At 41.3% G+C, this 16,996-nt stretch overlaps 1 protein-coding gene across 2 annotated transcripts in view; it reads left to right on the forward strand.

The window, feature by feature from the left end:
* The window catches only part of LOC128656136 (glypican-5-like), a 501,056-nt gene that overhangs the window by 418,526 nt on the left and 65,534 nt on the right, over nt 1-16,996 (forward strand). For both annotated transcript variants that reach the window (XM_053709861.1, XM_053709862.1), the window contains one exon: nt 769-913. In XM_053709861.1, coding sequence (XP_053565836.1) covers nt 769-913 — 145 coding nt within the window. The remainder of the gene's footprint in view (nt 1-768; nt 914-16,996) is intronic.

A 16,996-nucleotide genomic window follows, 5' to 3' on the forward strand; every position in this document is an offset into this window, starting at 1 on the left:
TTTGTTTTGTATCGATTCAGTATTTTTTAATTTTGTTTTGTTGCATTCAGATTAATTTGTTATATAGCAGTCATTCATTTTGGATGCATTCGGTTTGGTTCGTTATAGCAGTCATTCGTTTTGATGCATTCGGAAGTTCAGAAGTTTGTTATGTTCGGATTCATTTGTTCTGTTATGTTATGTTGATTCGGATGGTTCCAACCAATACAAAATTAATTATTTCACTGTTCTATCTCACTATTTTTAATTGTTATATCTCGATTAGGTTTTTTTTACCTCCCTCAAACAATACAAAATGAATTATTTCACTGTTCTATCTCACTATTTTTAATTGTAATATATCTCTATTAGGTTTTTTTTTTTATAATAAATATGGAACGGCAAAGGAATTGTGATTACTCCAGAGAGTCAGACTATCGCACCATGGTCATTCGAATAAAAATTCAGATGTTTTGTTATAAATTAATTGGGATTAGTTTAGTTTCATTACTAGGGTGATTTGAAGATTCGGATACATTTGAATCACCCGAATTTAGTCTAAATTTTGATTCGGAACAAAACAAATTGCACATGTCTAATAGAAGTTGGCTAAAATGTATTGCTAGTGTTTTGTATAGTAAAAGCAATAGCTCTTTCTGCTCCATGTTACTTGCTTTTATCTTTCTTTCTCTCCTTTCCATGACTTGTGCTTGATATTCACTGTAAAAAAAAAATATTTATAAGGTTAAGCAATATTTACACAAAATTATTTTGTTTTTGGGTTTCCAGATGGGCACAGAGAAGAGGATTAAACCAGAGAGGTGGCGTTTTGTAGAAGGCAGTGGAGGGGATGGAACAGGTGAAGATGCAGATCCAAGTGGAGACTGTGATGATGAGGACGGGTGTCAAGGCTCTGGTGGCACAGAACAGATTGGTAAATATCACATGCAACACTCTGCAGCAACTGTAGTCTGTGTATTGTTATATTACTGTAATCAAGACATATATTAGTCAAGAAACACCATCAACAAAAACATACAAATGCAGTGGGGGAAAAATAAGGAAATAAAAAATGGTCAAAAATATTTTATGTAATGGGCAAATGCATGAAAAAGTAAATGGAGGTTAATATAATTCTATAATTGTTATCCAATTATTTATTTTGACAGCTGCCTATTGCAGCTAATAGATAGCTGCACTGAAGCTTTATTGTCCTCCATTAAAGGGACATAAACTCCAGTTTTCATGTATGCTTAGTAAATGTCTGTAATTAGCAAATGCATTGCAAAAGGTCAATTTAGATGAATCGGTGCCCGGTTTTTAATAAACCTATTAAAAACAAGGGCACTTTAATTTATCAAAATTGACATTTCACTCATTTTTTTCAAATACCTTTTAATCCTGACAGCCGCTGAGCGCTTCCTCCGCCCGTCTCAAGCACTCTTCGCGGGTCCAAAATGACGAATCCGGCTTCCTCCAATCGCGGCGTTGTATCAGGCCATGATTCCCAAGGGGGGGGGAAGCCGTGATTGGAGGAAGCTGGATTCGTAATTTCTGGCTTATGAAGAGGCTTCCGACGGCCAGGGGAATCGCTGGAGTGGCTGTGAAGATTAAAAGGTACGTTTTTGAAGAAAACGAGTGAAATGTCATTTTTGATGAATTAAAGTGCCCTTGTTTCCATCTAATACGAGGAGAGTCCATGGCTTCATTCATTACTTGTGGGAAATACAGAACCTGGCCACCAGGAGGAGGCAAAGACACTCCAGCCAAAGGCTTAAATACCTCCCCCACTCCCCTCATCCCCTAGTCATTCTTTTCCTTTCGTCACAGGAGGATGGCAGAGAAGTGTCGGAAGATTTCGGAGTAGTCTCTTATGGAGGGTAGTACTCTTCGGAATGGGACTGGAGTTTTAAGTAGTCTTGTCAGACTCTCAGTGAGAGCATTAATGAATGTTAGGGTCTAGAGATGCAGAGAGAGTCTTTCTGCGAAACCATCCAGACTCGTATTAGCAGCTCCTTAAGGAATCAGTGTTGACGAGTTTCACTGCCTGCTTTCTTCACTCAAGTCCATGCCAGGAGCGATGCTACACACTGACAAATTTGAGAGGCCATGTTCCTGTTCCACGGTGTTGATTCTGGTAAGATCATTTCATTTTTTATATCTGTAATGATAACGCAAGAAGACAGTGTCACAGTGTGACTCCTTTATCTGTATAGAATCAAGGGTTAATATCTCCGGAAATGTGATTATTTAATGGGGTGGATGTATATGTGGTGAGATAGCTTACTGACATAGCTGTTATTGAAATCCCTTCCCCCCAGATACACCTTTCTCTTTGAACTAGGTGTTTAATTAAAGGCACTCCCATTAGCCTTGACTGGCATGTGCTAGGCCAAACCCCTTTGAAATGAGAATATAATTGGGAAACACTCTATTTCTCTCTCTCTCTTATCCTGTTCATGCTGAAAAGATGGCTGATGTTGGACACACTGGAGAATGTGGCTAAGTATATTCCTTGGATAAAATCCTGTGATTATTTTAGCAGTGTTGCAGAAATTGGGGTTGTGGTAAAAGTTGCCCTGTATTAATTATTTGGACTGTTTTGCTGTAAAATAGATGTGTATATATACCTGTAAATCTTTCTCTTATTATTAACATATATTGATTCCTAATAAACTCTTTGGGAAAAATGGAGACCCCTTCTAATTAATCACCACAGTATACATGATTGCTTTATTGTGTTTTTGCTGCGACGTGTAAGATGTGGCTCTGGCAATGTGGAATAGTCAGGCTTTTCCTTCCTTTGATTACTGTGCAGCCTGTTTTAGTTGGGGCGCTTTTTGTTGGCTGCAGGAGCGTTCTTCCACGGTACTCCATGTGACGGAGTGTGGCTTCTTTCTCTTCCTTTTCCTGACCGTCGGTTGCAGGAGACGAAAATGAGTTCTCTGTGGGCCTGGGTCATAGGAGGTGGTGAGTGCCTCGGCCATTGGGAGTATAAAGGTGCCATTTTAATCTTTTCTATAGTCCGTATTAAAGGCACAAGCTATGGAGGACTCTGATATGTTAGAGGGTACTTCTTCTTTAACTAAATCTAATGCCTGTGTTTATTGTGAGGAGGCTTCGGTATACCCGCCTGCTCAACTATGTTCCACATGCCTCAATAAAATAGTGATATCTAAAAGAAACAAGATGTTTAGTTCCACTGAGCCGTCCACCTCTGAGGGGTCTCCGTCCTGTGAGGTACATTCCCTACATTCATCTCCGATTACACATGCAGTTCCCCAGTGCATTTCTAATCCTCCTGCGGGAGGTGCCACGTTGCCGCCCGATTTTGCTGAACAGTTACAAACGGCGGTAACTGCAGTCATTAGTGCTTTACCTCGCTAGGCCAAGAGCAAACAAAAGGTTAAACATTGCTATTCCTAGGGGTCATCTACTCTGTTGGATGTCTCTGAGATTAGACTATCCGCTGATGCTGGGTCAGAATCTACGGCCTCTAAACCTCTGGCTGTGGAGAATTTACGCTTTTTGTTAAAAGAGGTGCTAGCGACTAGAGGTTCCGGAACCAAATTTACCGGAGGAACCTTCTATTCCTAAGCTTGATAAAGTTTATGAGGAAAGAGTAGTGCCCCAGACTTTCCCGGTTCCTGTAAAGATGGCAAATATTATTATGAGTGAGTGGGAGAGACTTGGCTTGTCTTTCTCCCCTTTTTCATTTAAAAATGTGTTCCCTGTTCCAGACTCTTAGCTAGAGTTGTGGGAATCTGTTCCTAAGTGAATGGAGCTATTTCCATGCTCGCTAAATGCACCACTATCCTGCTTGAGGATAGTTCTTCGTTTAAGGAACCCATGGATAAGAAATTAGAGACCCTGTTAAGAAAAAATTTTCAGCACACGTGATTCGTTTTTCAACCTGCAGCGGCGGTTGCAGTGGTTGCGGGAGCCGCAACCTATTGGTGCGACTCTCTGTCAGAAATGATCGAGGTGGAGACTCCCCTCAATGAGATACATGAAAGAAATAAGGCCCTGAGGGTAGCTAATTTGTTTACTTGTGAAGCTAATATGCAGATTATTCGTTTGAATGCCAAGACATCAGGCTTTTCTGCGCTGGGCCGGAGGGCCCTGTGGTTGAAGTCGTGGTCTGCTGACATAACGTCCATATCTAGATTGCTTTCCCTTCCGTTTAAAGGAAAGATTCTTTTTGGTCCAGGCTTGGACTCGATTATAGCCACGGTCACAGGGGGCAAGGGTGCCTTTCTACCGCAGGATAAGAAGAACAAACCTAAGGGTCCTAAATTTCGTCCCTTTCGTTCGGACAAGTCCCAAAGACAGCAATCTGTCGCGAAGACCGAGCAGTCCAAAGGGATCTTGAAAACCCTCTCAGTCTTGGAATAAAGCCAAGCAGAGCAAGAAGCCCGCCGAGTCAAAATCGACATGAAGGGGCGGCCCCCGTTCCATCTCTGGATCTCGTAGGGGGCAGACTCTCTTTTTTCGCGGAGGTTTGGTTGAGAGATGTACAGGATCCTTGGGTTCTGGAAATTGTTGCCCACGGTTACAGGATAGGTTTAAAGACTCATCCTCCCAGGGGCAGATTACTCTTGTCAAATCTCTCATCAAATCCAGAGAAACGGATGGTCTTTCTAGAGTGCGTGAGGGATCTCTCTTCTCTAGGAGTCGTTGTACCGGTACCTCTAGCAGAAAGGGGATTAGGGTACTTTTCAAACCTTTTTGTGGTACCAAAGAAGGCGGGCACGTCAGCCCAATTCTAGACCTAAAGTGCTTAAACAAGTTTCTGTCGGTTCCATCGTTCAAAATGGAGACGATAATGTCTATACTGCCCCTAGTTCAAGAGGGTCAGTTCATGACTATGATAGACTTGAAGGACGCTTACCTTCATGTGCCAATACACAAGGATCACTTCAGGTTCTTAAGGTTTGCCTTCCACTTTGTAGCTCTTCCCTTTGGGCTGGCTATTGCTCCAAGAATCTTCATGAAGCTTCTGGGAGCTCTACTCACGGTGGTGAGATCCAGAGGGATAGCAGTGGCTCCTTATCTGGACGACATTCTGGTTCAGGCTCCATCCTGCCAGCTGGCAGAGGAACACTCGAGTGCTCTACTCCTTCTTCTGCAATCTCATAGATGGATGGTAAACTCAGGGAAGAGTTCTCAGGTTCCCAGTACCAGAGTGGAGTTCCTGGGCATGATAATAGACTCCATTGCCATGAAGATATTCCTAACAGACAAGAGACGTTGCAAGATTGTCTCCAGCTGTCTTGCCCTCCAATCCTCCTCAAGGCCATCAGTGGCCCGGTGCATGGAGGTGATTGGGCTCATGGTATCCACTATAGATGTCATTCCTTTTGCCAGACTCTTCAGCTGTGCATGCTGAGGCAGTGGAATGGAAATTATTCGGACCTGTCCCAACTGATCTATCTGGACAACGGGTCGAGGGAGTCTCTCTCTTGGTGGCTCCATCCATACCAGCTGTCCCAGGGAACATCCTTCCTCAGACCATCTTGGGAGATTGTGATTACAGACGCGAGTCTTTCAGGTTGGAGTGCCAGGAAGGCACAGGGTAGGTGGAATCAGAAGGAGTCTCTTCTCCCGATCAACATCCTGGAACTTTGGGTGATCTTCAGTGCTATGGAGGCTTGGCCTCTCCTGGGTCCGTCCAAGTTCATCAGATTCCAGTCGGACAACATTACCTCGGTGGCCTACATCAACCACCAGGGGGGGAACAAGAAGCTCCCTGGCCAAGAGGCATAATATTTCAGATTCTGGAGTGGGCGGAAGCCCATGAATGCTCGCTATCAGCGATCCACATCCCGTGTGTGGACAACTGGGAAGTGGTCTTTCTCAGCAGACAATCCTTTCATCCAGGGGAATGGTCTCTTTACCCCAAAGTGTTTGCAGAGATTTGCAACAGTTGGGGGAGTCCGGAGATAGATCTCATGGCGTCCAAACTCAACTTCAAGCTACCCAGATATGGGTCACAGTCCAGGGACCCCCAGGCAGAGCTGGTAGATGCCTTAGCAGTGCCTTGGGGATTCAACCTAGTGTAAATATTTCCACCGTTACCACTTCTACCTCGTGTAGTGGCATGCATCAAACAGGAGCAAGCGTAAACTATTCTGATTGCTCCACTGTGGCAGCGGAGGACGTGGTTTGTGGACCTAGTGGGGATGTCATCGTCCCCTCCATGGAGGTTGCCCTGTCGCAGAGATCTGCTGGTACAAGGCCCATTTGTGCATCAGAATCTATATTCTCTGAGGCTGACTGCGTGGAGATTGAACTCTTAGTTTTAGCCAGAAGGGGTTTATCTATCATAAGGTGTGGAGGACCTACTTACTCTGGTGTAAATCTCGTTGATATTCCTGGCATAAGGTCAGGGTCTCCAGAATTCTTTCCTTCCTCCAGGACGGTCTGGAGAAGGGACTTGCCACCAGTTCCTTAAGGGGACAGATTTCGGCTCTATCTGTGCTGTTACAAAAGAAGCTCGCTAAGCTCCCTGATATTCAGGCTTTTTTTTCAGGCTCTGTCCAGGATCAGGCCTGTGTTTAGACATTCTGCTCCTTTTGGTTCTGAGGGTTTTGCAGGGGCCTCCGTTTGAGCTTATGCATTCTCTTTACATTAAGACTCTATCTTGGAAGGTTCTTTTTCTACTGGCCATTGCTTCCGCACGCAGAGCATCTGAACTAGCGGCCTTACAATGTGAACCTCCTTACCTAGTTTTCCATGCAGATAAGGCTGTCCTTCGCACTGAACTGGGATTTCTCCCTAAGGTTGTGTATCGCAATATTAATCAGGAGATTGTGGTTCCTTCCTTGCGTCCTAAACCTGCTTCTTCGAAGGAACGGTTGCTTCATAACTTGGATGTGGTTCGAGATTTGAAATTCTATCTTCAGGCTACGAAGTTTTTCAGACAAACTTCAGCTTTGTTTGTTGTCTATTCAGGGGAAGGGCAAGAGGCTGAAGGCTTCTTCTGCTTCCCTATCATTTTGGCTGAGGAGCATGATTTGTTGGGCTTATGAGACAGTGGGACATACGCCTCCTCAGGGGATTACGGCTCACTCAACTAGAGCTGTGGCTTCTTCTTGGGCCTTTAAGAATGAGGCCTCTATGGAGCAGATTTGTAAGGCACCTACCTGGTCCTCCTTACATATTTTTAAAAAATTTACAAATTTGACATTTTTGCTTCGGTTGAAGAAGCTTTTGGGAGAAAGGATTTGCAGGCTATGGTGCCCTCTCCGTTTTTCATTCAGTGTCCTCTAGAGCTTGGGTATTTGTTTCCCACAAGTAATGAATGAAGCCGTGGACTCTCCTCATATTAGATGAAAAACATACATTATGCTTACCTGATCATTTCATTTCTATTGTTACGAGGAGAGTCCACGTTCTCCGTTGGGCGGACCTAAATTCTTTAGTTTTTTCTTCTGGCACCTTTTATACCCTGATATTTCTCCTACTGTTCCTTGTTCCCTTGGCAGAATGACTGGGGGATGAGGGAAGTGGGGGAGTTATTTAAGCCTTTGGCTGGGGTGTCTTTGCCTCCTCCTGGTGGCCAGGCTCTGTATTTCCCACAAGTAATGAATTAAGCCGTGGACTCACCTCGTAACGATGGAAATGAAATTATCAGGTAAGCATAATTTATGTTTTTTTAATAGGATTATTAAAAACCAGGCACCATTGCATCTAAATTGACCTTCACTTTAATTTTGTTAACAATATTTCCCTTGTTTTGCAGCCCAAGGACAGAATCCTTGAATATTGTTTATCTTATTCCCCAATTAGCAATAGAAAAAAAAATGAACTCTGATTAAGCAATGATTGTGTAGAATGTTGCAGTGTTTTTGTTGAGAGGTCTTGAATCTTATCACAGTGAAAAAACAAACACATTTTTTAGAATTGCATTATAGCAAAAGTATTCAACATAAAAAAGTAAAAACAAAAGTACATTGCAACATTTACTATGCATATTTAAACATTGTGATGGGGAATTAAATGTTGATGGAACCTTCCCTTTCAGTAGATATAAGATTATGTTGATTGTATATACTAGTTGTGACATCATTGGGTCAAGAAGCCAGCACCTAGGGACTCTTGACCCATACATCCAGTCCTGGGTTTTTATTAAGGTACCAAAGAAGGAGGGCACATTAGACCAATTCTAGACCTATTTTGGTAATGTGATTTAAGTGCCTGAAGATATTAAACTGGACATCTCATAACTAAATGAAGTTAATGAAAATAAAATAATGGTGTTAAATTAATTCATTCATTTTTTATCCTTTTGTTATAACATTGCTGCATTGTGAAGCTCACATTCTGTAACCTAAGTATGCTGCAATATGCTGCAAATTGCTGACTTAGATACACACTACAGAGTGATTGCTAAGAGCAGTGCACAAATGCATGTATAGCTATTCCCAATTGGGCACAATCAAATGAGTAAGATAAACATACTCACCAGGGGATTTAAGTGGTTTATTATTGATTTGCAAACTTTGCATTCTGTGCAATAAAGTAACAGTTTTAACTGCTTAAAAAACATTTATTTTATATGTAGATATTTTGCAATTGGGTTATAAATTGCTGATACGTATAAAAATGTGATCAATTCTAATAGTCATGACAAACTATCTCACGTCTTATTATGCAGCGATCTGCAGCATGACTTTATCTACAGATGAAGGGAATGTAAAATGCAAGTTGGCGGGTTTGCTGAACATGGGCGTTGCATCTATAAACACAGTGAAGGATGTGTGTACACTGGGAGAGATCAGTGAATGATTCCTTTGTCTGATCCGAGTTGCGCCCTTGTTCATTGATTGTATGATGCACAGACAAGGCTCTTCTTGTTTCCTTTCTATTGTTCTTTTATGTAACTACGGACCCTCTCATTTTGGCTGGACACCCTTTTTTTCTTTGTAATGAATTAGCCCCGATCTCTTTGACATGGTTGTCAGGTCACGCTCTGTAGCCCACAAGTTGGCTTTGTTAAGCTTTTACACATTTTTCTGATGAAGGTCTTTTATTTAAAATAGAACGGGTAGCGAAACATATTTTATGTCATGGCTCATCCGGAATTAGCCATTCAGTGTGAAGCTGGGCACTGCATGTGTATATGAGAGAAGAAAGCTCAGTGCCCTGCATTTGTATGGAGTGAGGAAATGCCTTTGTGCCCTACATGTATATAAGGAGTGGGAGCTCTGCCAGAGAGCTGAGCCTTTATAATAAGTGACTTGACCTTGGAGTCTTGTGTGCTTCAGAAGGAGGTTGGGGGTGAGTGCATCATTAGGCTGTGTAGAATATACAGTACCGATAAAATGATCTGGGCTTGACTAGTTTATCCTGGGGACATTTCACGCCAGTTATATGAATGGAGATTGTTTCTTAATGTAAACTGAAAGTTTTAATGATATTTTTTAATTGAATTACTCTTAAGAGCTTCCAGAGCATTTATCCCCCACTTCCCCACCCAGTAGCACTCTTCTCTAAATCTGTAGAATATAAAGAGCAACATTTTAATAATATTGTTAAAAATAAAAATCACCATTAATACAATTTTTTTAACAGGGGGCTGGGCTTCATCTGTAACAGTAGACCTAGGTCCTATGCAAGTCAATATAATATAGCCACTGTATATACAAATCTGGCATCAACTGATTTCTCATAGGAGCTCCATCTTACTGACCTGGTGAAACTTACTTTGACCCCCTCATTTAAAACACTTTTTAATTCACTTCTATTATCAATTTTACTTTGTACTCTTCTTAACTTTTGCTGAAAGGCATATGTACATATCCTCAACATCAGCAATGGGCTACTGGGAGCTAGATGGTTAATGGTAGTTACAGGCAAATGTGTTACTTATCATTTGCTCACCAGATGTGATCAGCTAGCTCCCAGTAGTGCATTGCTACTCTGGAGCTAACTTTAACAGGAGTTATATGCCAACAATAGTGCAATAATAATGCATTCTAACATATTATAGAATTTTCTTTTTTAACTTTTATGTCCCTTTAGACAACTATTTTATACTTTTCCCAAATTGGTAACCCCCACTAAAGCTAACCCTACTTATTCAGCCTCCAACTAGGGTTGCCACCCGGCCCGGTTTCACCGGGACAGTCCCAGTCTGAGGCTCTGTGTCCCGGAACTAGCCTCAATTGCTCCGGGCTAAGCGCTCCCCAGGCGCAGCAGTGAGCACAGACTTTACAAAAAAATAAGCTGGCCAGAGGAGCGCTTAGCCTGGGGTTACTAACCGGATAGGTGGAGTCTGCAGGAGAGACGGAGGATGATGTGGGAGTGGGACAGTGGGAGGGGGGAACAGGGTCCAGGAGGGGAGTGTTTTAACATCCTGTGGCAGACAGACAGGACATCGCGTGCACCCGACCCCCCGTTACCCCAGTACTTCGCCCACCAGTTACCCGAGTCCGGTGACCGGTCACACAGGTTCACAATGCCCCCAAGCTTAGCAATCCCAGGTAATGCGCATTCTTTTCTCCATCTTTCTCATCTCCAAACACTGCTCCAACAATTTTGTAAAGTTGTCGTCCAAAAGTTAGTGTCAATTATATTTTCTCTTAAACTGAGTTTAGCTTTTCTAAATATTTTTCTCGGCTATACTTACAGCACTATTTTACTTGGTATTGGGGTTTCAACTTGGTGTATATATATATATATATATATATATATATATATATATATATATATATTTATATATATATAATATATATATATATTATATATATACTATATATAATATATATATATATATATATATATATATATATAAATATATATAATATATATATATATATATATAAATATAATATATATATATATATATATATCAAATTTTAATGACGGAGGGGACGCAATTGCTATGAGCTTTTTTAGAAAAAGGGGGTATCCAACCAGTTGGCTTCTAGGCTAATACTGGTATGGTCTAGAGTATATCAAATATCTGGTGCAGACCCTTATATAAAATAGAAGAGTTTATGTAGAGAGAGTAAATCCTGGAAACAAAAGAAAGACCAGGATAAAAGACAGGGAATTCAGCACTCTTTTCAAAATTTAAACTTAAGCTCAAAAAAGACTATCAGATGTGTCAACCATAAATGCTAGTGTAGCTGCAAAGGAGAGAACTCTCTGGCACTGACGGTATAATTACAAATGTATATTCAAAATGGTAAAAAATGCCAAAAGACCCATAAGGTATATATGATCACTTTATAAAGATGTTGAATAGCATAAAAAATACAACATACTTACAAACCTGACCGGTCAGGGGATAGTGTCTATACATGAACAGAAATCATTAACATGATATGTAAATGTTTACACAGGCCTGAAGAGCCTTATGAGTTTACTGCAGAATTAGAATGGGGAACAATAATCAGAGCACTACACCCTACTGCTAGCGGCACCTTAGTATGTAAGGCTTAATGCCGGGCAGATTTATAACTGGGATCTAAGTAGTTACAGTTAGTGTGCCCCAACACGTATGCAGATGAATTGATACTATTAGAAGTCTAAACATTAATTGTACATATACATGTTACATAAAAGATATATTACTGGGGGACAAAAAGTCAAGCTACTGCACCCTGCTGCGTACGGCACCTTTTAAAAATTAAAGGCTAAATGCCGGGCAGGTATTTAGATGGGATCTAAGTAGGTTGCTGTAATGTGCCCCAAAATATGTACAAATATCTTATTACTATGCAAGCAAACAGCATGAAACAATATACAACTGGCTCTGCTGGATAATCACATAGAAGCAGCTACTAATGCTGTCGGGTATAAATGTCCCTTAAGTAAAGTTATGCATGCTGGAAAGTAGTTAGCCATGAAGCAGATAAAGGCATTTATACAAAGCACAGGGTTTAGCCTCAGTGTAGCGTGATATTAGTAAGCCTCAAGCATATGTTAGCAGTAGCATTTTCCTTAGAGAGCTTAGCGTATACCCTCTCATCAGGGTAGCATCATCCAAGTCAGTCAAGCAAGTGCCTATCAGTTAGGCAGTGAAAAGGCAGTATACGACCTGTTTCCTTCGTGTTTCCTTGTGACTGGTTTTTAATAGATGAGCCTCATTGAGTATTAGGGAACTCCGTTCTAGAGATCCATCAGGCGTGTTCGCTTGCAGCGTGTCTGTTCCGTGTATTCAACACCAATCACATGCTCCGGTCGGCTTGTCCAATGCCGACGCGCGTTTCACCCGCTAGGTGTGTCGGGCTTCGTCAGGGCGTGATATATATATATTATATTATATATTTTATATATATATATATATATGAATTTCATAATGAATTTGAAGCCACGATAAGCCATGCCCTAAGCCATGCCCCCAAACCACACCCCACGCCACACCCTCTCCACGCCCACTTAAAAAATGTCCAGAAATTTTTTGGGCAAAAGGTGGCAACCCTACCCCCAACACATGCACTATCTACAAGTTAAACACCTCTGTTCAGTTCCCTCTCAACTGTAATTACTATCCACAAATAAACCCACCACACATTCCTACTATCAGTATCCCCCTCTATTACACCATTTCCCAAGATCCATTTTATTAAAAATAATAATTACTTAAAATAGGGGAAAAAATAATTGCCCTTAGTATTACCTTTCCTATTTAAAATTAATAGCTGTTACTACAAGATGAACCCCTTGCGCCATTTGGATGTAGGTACTACATCACACAGAACTTTGCCCAACGTTCTGTGTTGACGTAGTACTGAGGTCCAATACAGAGGTGCATATTGTGGTCCCCACTGTTGGCTTAGATAGTACTAGTCATGCTCTCTTACATATGAAGGCAGATCATTACAGAAAGTCACACTATCTGTGCCACTCTCTGTAACGATCATCATTGGTCCTGAATGGGAGCAATGGGAGGGAAGGAGGGAGGCGGGTAGATATGGTCAAAGTAGGGAGTTGCGGTGTTCCCTACACTACAGCAAAAATGTGAGGCTAGAGAGAGGGAGGTGATCTTGGAGGGGGAGGGGGAGGGGGAGCAGCTACACAGCAGAAAGAAAACAGAAATGAAAATTAACCCTTTAATGACCAGGGCCGTACCCTGTAAGACGCTGCTGTCCTGGGCCTCTTTCTGCCGCGATCTTGCTAAAAGTAGCAAGATTGCGCTATTTCTGCATTCCCCACGAGTGCCCCACAAGTGCTGCAGAGCAGAAATAGACGGGCAGAGTTACTGATGCAGAGAGGGCCACTCTGTGGCCGTCTCTGCATCGGACAGCGGTGGTGCCGATCATTGGTAGTGTGGGAGGATTAAGAGGGAGGCGGGTGGGCGGCCCATCGCTAGAGGAGGGCGGGACCGGGTGGGACCACTACGCTACAGTAAAATTTGTGTAGAGCGGCAGTGAGTGGGGAGGAGGGGGAAGGAGGGAGAGGGGGCTCCTATAGTGGAAAGGGAATTAGTGGGTGGGAAATCTGGGAGGGGGTAGGGTAATGAGGTGTGGGCAGCTTCACAACAGAAAAAAAGTTTTTTTAATAACAAATAAATAAAAATTATAGCAAACTGGGTACTGTCAGAAAGCTGCTAATACCTAGAATGGCGGCTATTAGGTAGAGGGGGGAGGTATAGAGAACTGTTTGGGGTGGGGATCAAAGAAGTTGGTGGGGTAAGGGGGGATCCTACACTGCAGTAAATAGAAATATATATATATATTTTATTAAAAAAAAAAAAAAAACCTTATATTGTCATAATGGCAGACTTTCTGCCAATACTTAAGAGGGGGGTTGGAATCAGGTGGTGGGAAGTGCTAGGTGGGATTGTAATCTATACACTAAAGCTAAAATTATCATTACAAACTACCTGATTAACTCCTTCACTGCTGGGAATAATAAAAGTGTGCTATTTGCTAATATGTCTGCTATTTCTGAGCAAAGGGGATCCCAGAGAAGCTTTAACAACATTGTGTGCCATAATTGCACAAGCTGTTTGTAAATAATTTCAGTGAAAAACCTAAAGTTTGTGTAAAGGGTGGCGAAGCAAGCCAGGTGCCTGAGCGGTCGCACATTGAGAGAGCTCCATATATGTGATAGATTTAAATTGTTCCAAGACCGCTCAGTTTTGCCCAATCTACTTTTAATTTGTAGCTGATAAACTAGAGAACACTGTTCTAGGATCTGAAGTTAACGGGAGGACAGGAGTCCCCAGATTTTAACTTTTTCTCTACCGCAACTCCCATGCTGCATGATTAAAGAGCAGCCATCTTATAGGTCATGGAGTGCTCCGTTTGACTTTCGAATTAGATGCAGCAAGTAATGCTGCTAATGAGACACACCTAAGAGGACACGGATCAAAATGGGCCCTGAAGGAGTATTATCGGAGGTGTTGCAACATATGAGTGAACATATTAATAGGCTGGAATGGCGTCTTCTAGAGATATGTGCAACTGCGGTGGAGGATATGGAGCATTTAGAACAGGTCTCAGAGTGCCTGACAATAAAGGTATACTACCGATGGATTAGCAGAGTAGCAGGAAATGACTCCACTGAGAGAGCTACATCTAGTCCCTACGATTGCAATACCGCTCTACCTATCTCGGTCGGATTGCTGACCTCACCTCCCTCGATGCTCCCACTCTTGGAGGTTGCCGCATATATATGAGAGTGAGTGGAATAGCACAAAACAAAGCACAAAGGTTTGGGGCCAGTCTATTCAGGTACTTGATATGGACTCTGATCACCAGAATAAGGGACTTACCGACAATGGGCATTGCACAGAGCCTACTATTCTACTGCTGCCATCAAAGAAGCACAGAGAGGCTCGCTTTTCCTTTAAGCTACTAATGGTCAGCGATCACGACAGAAATCCAGAGGCCTGTAAAAGAGGCATGGGCTGATGGCCCCTTGTTATTCTATATGGGGCCATGGACTTTGCTGCTTTAATAAGCCCAGAGAGTGTCTCATATCACAGTTCTGATTATTAGACATTTTTTCCATATTCTGACTTGAATGGTTCCTTATATTATGCTATACCCACTTATGTTTTTTAGACGAGCAAATTAATAATACTAAAAGTTAAAGCCCAATATACCTACTATATTCTAGGGCGATAGAATACTTACTCCCTCTAGTCCTTTATATGTACTTGGAAGCTACCCTTTGGGAATTATCCACTATTTTATATCTAGACATACCATATAGATGATACAATTTGATAAGATATATGTATATATATTTTCCAAATCCATACCTACTAAGCATATTGATTTGTTCCCACCTAGATATTATCTTATTATATATAGTCCAAGTGGGACCTGTCTACCGGCTACATTTGTTTTATTGCTCCTGCTCTAACATGATTATTCTTATGTTATCTTACAGTTAACCCTTCCCACCTTGAGATTGTTTATTTTCCTCTGATATTGGTTTGAACATATTACCCACCTGTTTATAATCAATCTTACTGTTCTCAGATATATTGACTTGCTTAGCTTTTGATATATTGAAATGCCCTAGTTAAACAAGTTTATTTAGGTATTAGTGGTCTCAGGTCTCTATTGTACCCTATTTATAATTTGAGTCTGACTGACTATACTTATTGCCCTCGAGACAAGATGTAGGGATATAATGTGTATTTATTTATATGGGTTTGAGAGACCACTGGTAAATTCTAGACTACATCCTGTTTTCTTACTCCTAACTCCCTGTGAATATAGCTCATATAATTACAGCTCCGCCCTCCCTCAGTTTTTGTTTACTGGTTAAACAAAGGAACTCAGATTCCATGAAACTTTCCCCTGTTGCCTATTATATATTGGTTTCATTATAGCGGCCACTGATATTCCCATCCCTATTCTCTACAATATGAATAGTTTGGCTCTCCTCCTTTTTCAGATGCATTTTCTAGTGTTTAGAGACTCTGGTGGAGCCTCTTTAGTTCGAAGAGAGAACTCTAATTTACAACTATAAATAAAAATGAGGATGTTATAGGTCCTGAGCGCTAACTAGAGATACTACTTAATTTAATTTAGGTATCTTTAACCTAGGGTATATATTATGCAATAACTTGTATGACTTCTCGCTTTTCTAGGTTACACTATAATCAATGTTGTATTTTTATATACTCGTATACCTAATGTGCTATGTACTAAGTGTTATTATATATGTAAATTGTCTATATTGCGCTATATTCTGAGATGTTTGCATTTAAATACCTCAATAAACATATTTTTTTTTTAAAAATGTTAGTGAAAAGGTTAAGGATTTTTTTTTTATTTGATCGCATTTGGCGGTGAAATGGTGACATGAAATATACTAAAATGGGCCTAGATCAATACTTTCATTTGTCTACTAAAAAAATATATATATTTTTTTTATAGGTAAATATATTATTTTATTAAAAAAAGGCCCTATTTGGGGGCGTGTCCAAGCAGCGGATCTGTGCAGTCTCACATTTCCAAGCTCTAAGAGAATTGCATAGAATCCGACGATTTTTGCTTAAATACTACAGCTTTTTTTACATCAGCGTACGTAACTTGGAGTCCTTACCAGCTCTACAATCAATCATACTTTCTAAAAGGCTGTTTTCATGACCCTGGAGCCAAAAACGGACAATTAAGGCCTGAAGCGGTGACTACTATACAGGCAGCGTTTCCCCCCTAGGAAGTCCCTAGGGTCACTTGCTAGACTTGATCAATCTGAACACTGCGGTACCTTGATCTACCTAAAAACCGGTAACACTGTATTGAGTCGCTATACTATCCCAAGTGGTGTGGTTAAGTGGTGAGAGCCGTTACAAACCCCAAATACAGCAATGCAGACTGAAGAATTTCCTAACAACTGGGAATATCAAATTGCTAAATTGGAAGCTTTATTTCAGACCCTGATAGACAAAGACCCATCTGAGAAGGAAATACAACAGTTAATAGAGCGTGCCGCATCAACATCATGGACTATACAAATCTTATCACAGCAGCCCCTGGAAGAATGGACTGAATACATTTTACAGCCAGGGACAATCAGCCCACTAACTGAGCAGAGCGAA

The sequence above is a fragment of the Bombina bombina genome, chromosome 4 (genome assembly GCF_027579735.1).
Source record: "Bombina bombina isolate aBomBom1 chromosome 4, aBomBom1.pri, whole genome shotgun sequence".
NCBI lineage: Eukaryota > Metazoa > Chordata > Amphibia > Anura > Bombinatoridae > Bombina > Bombina bombina.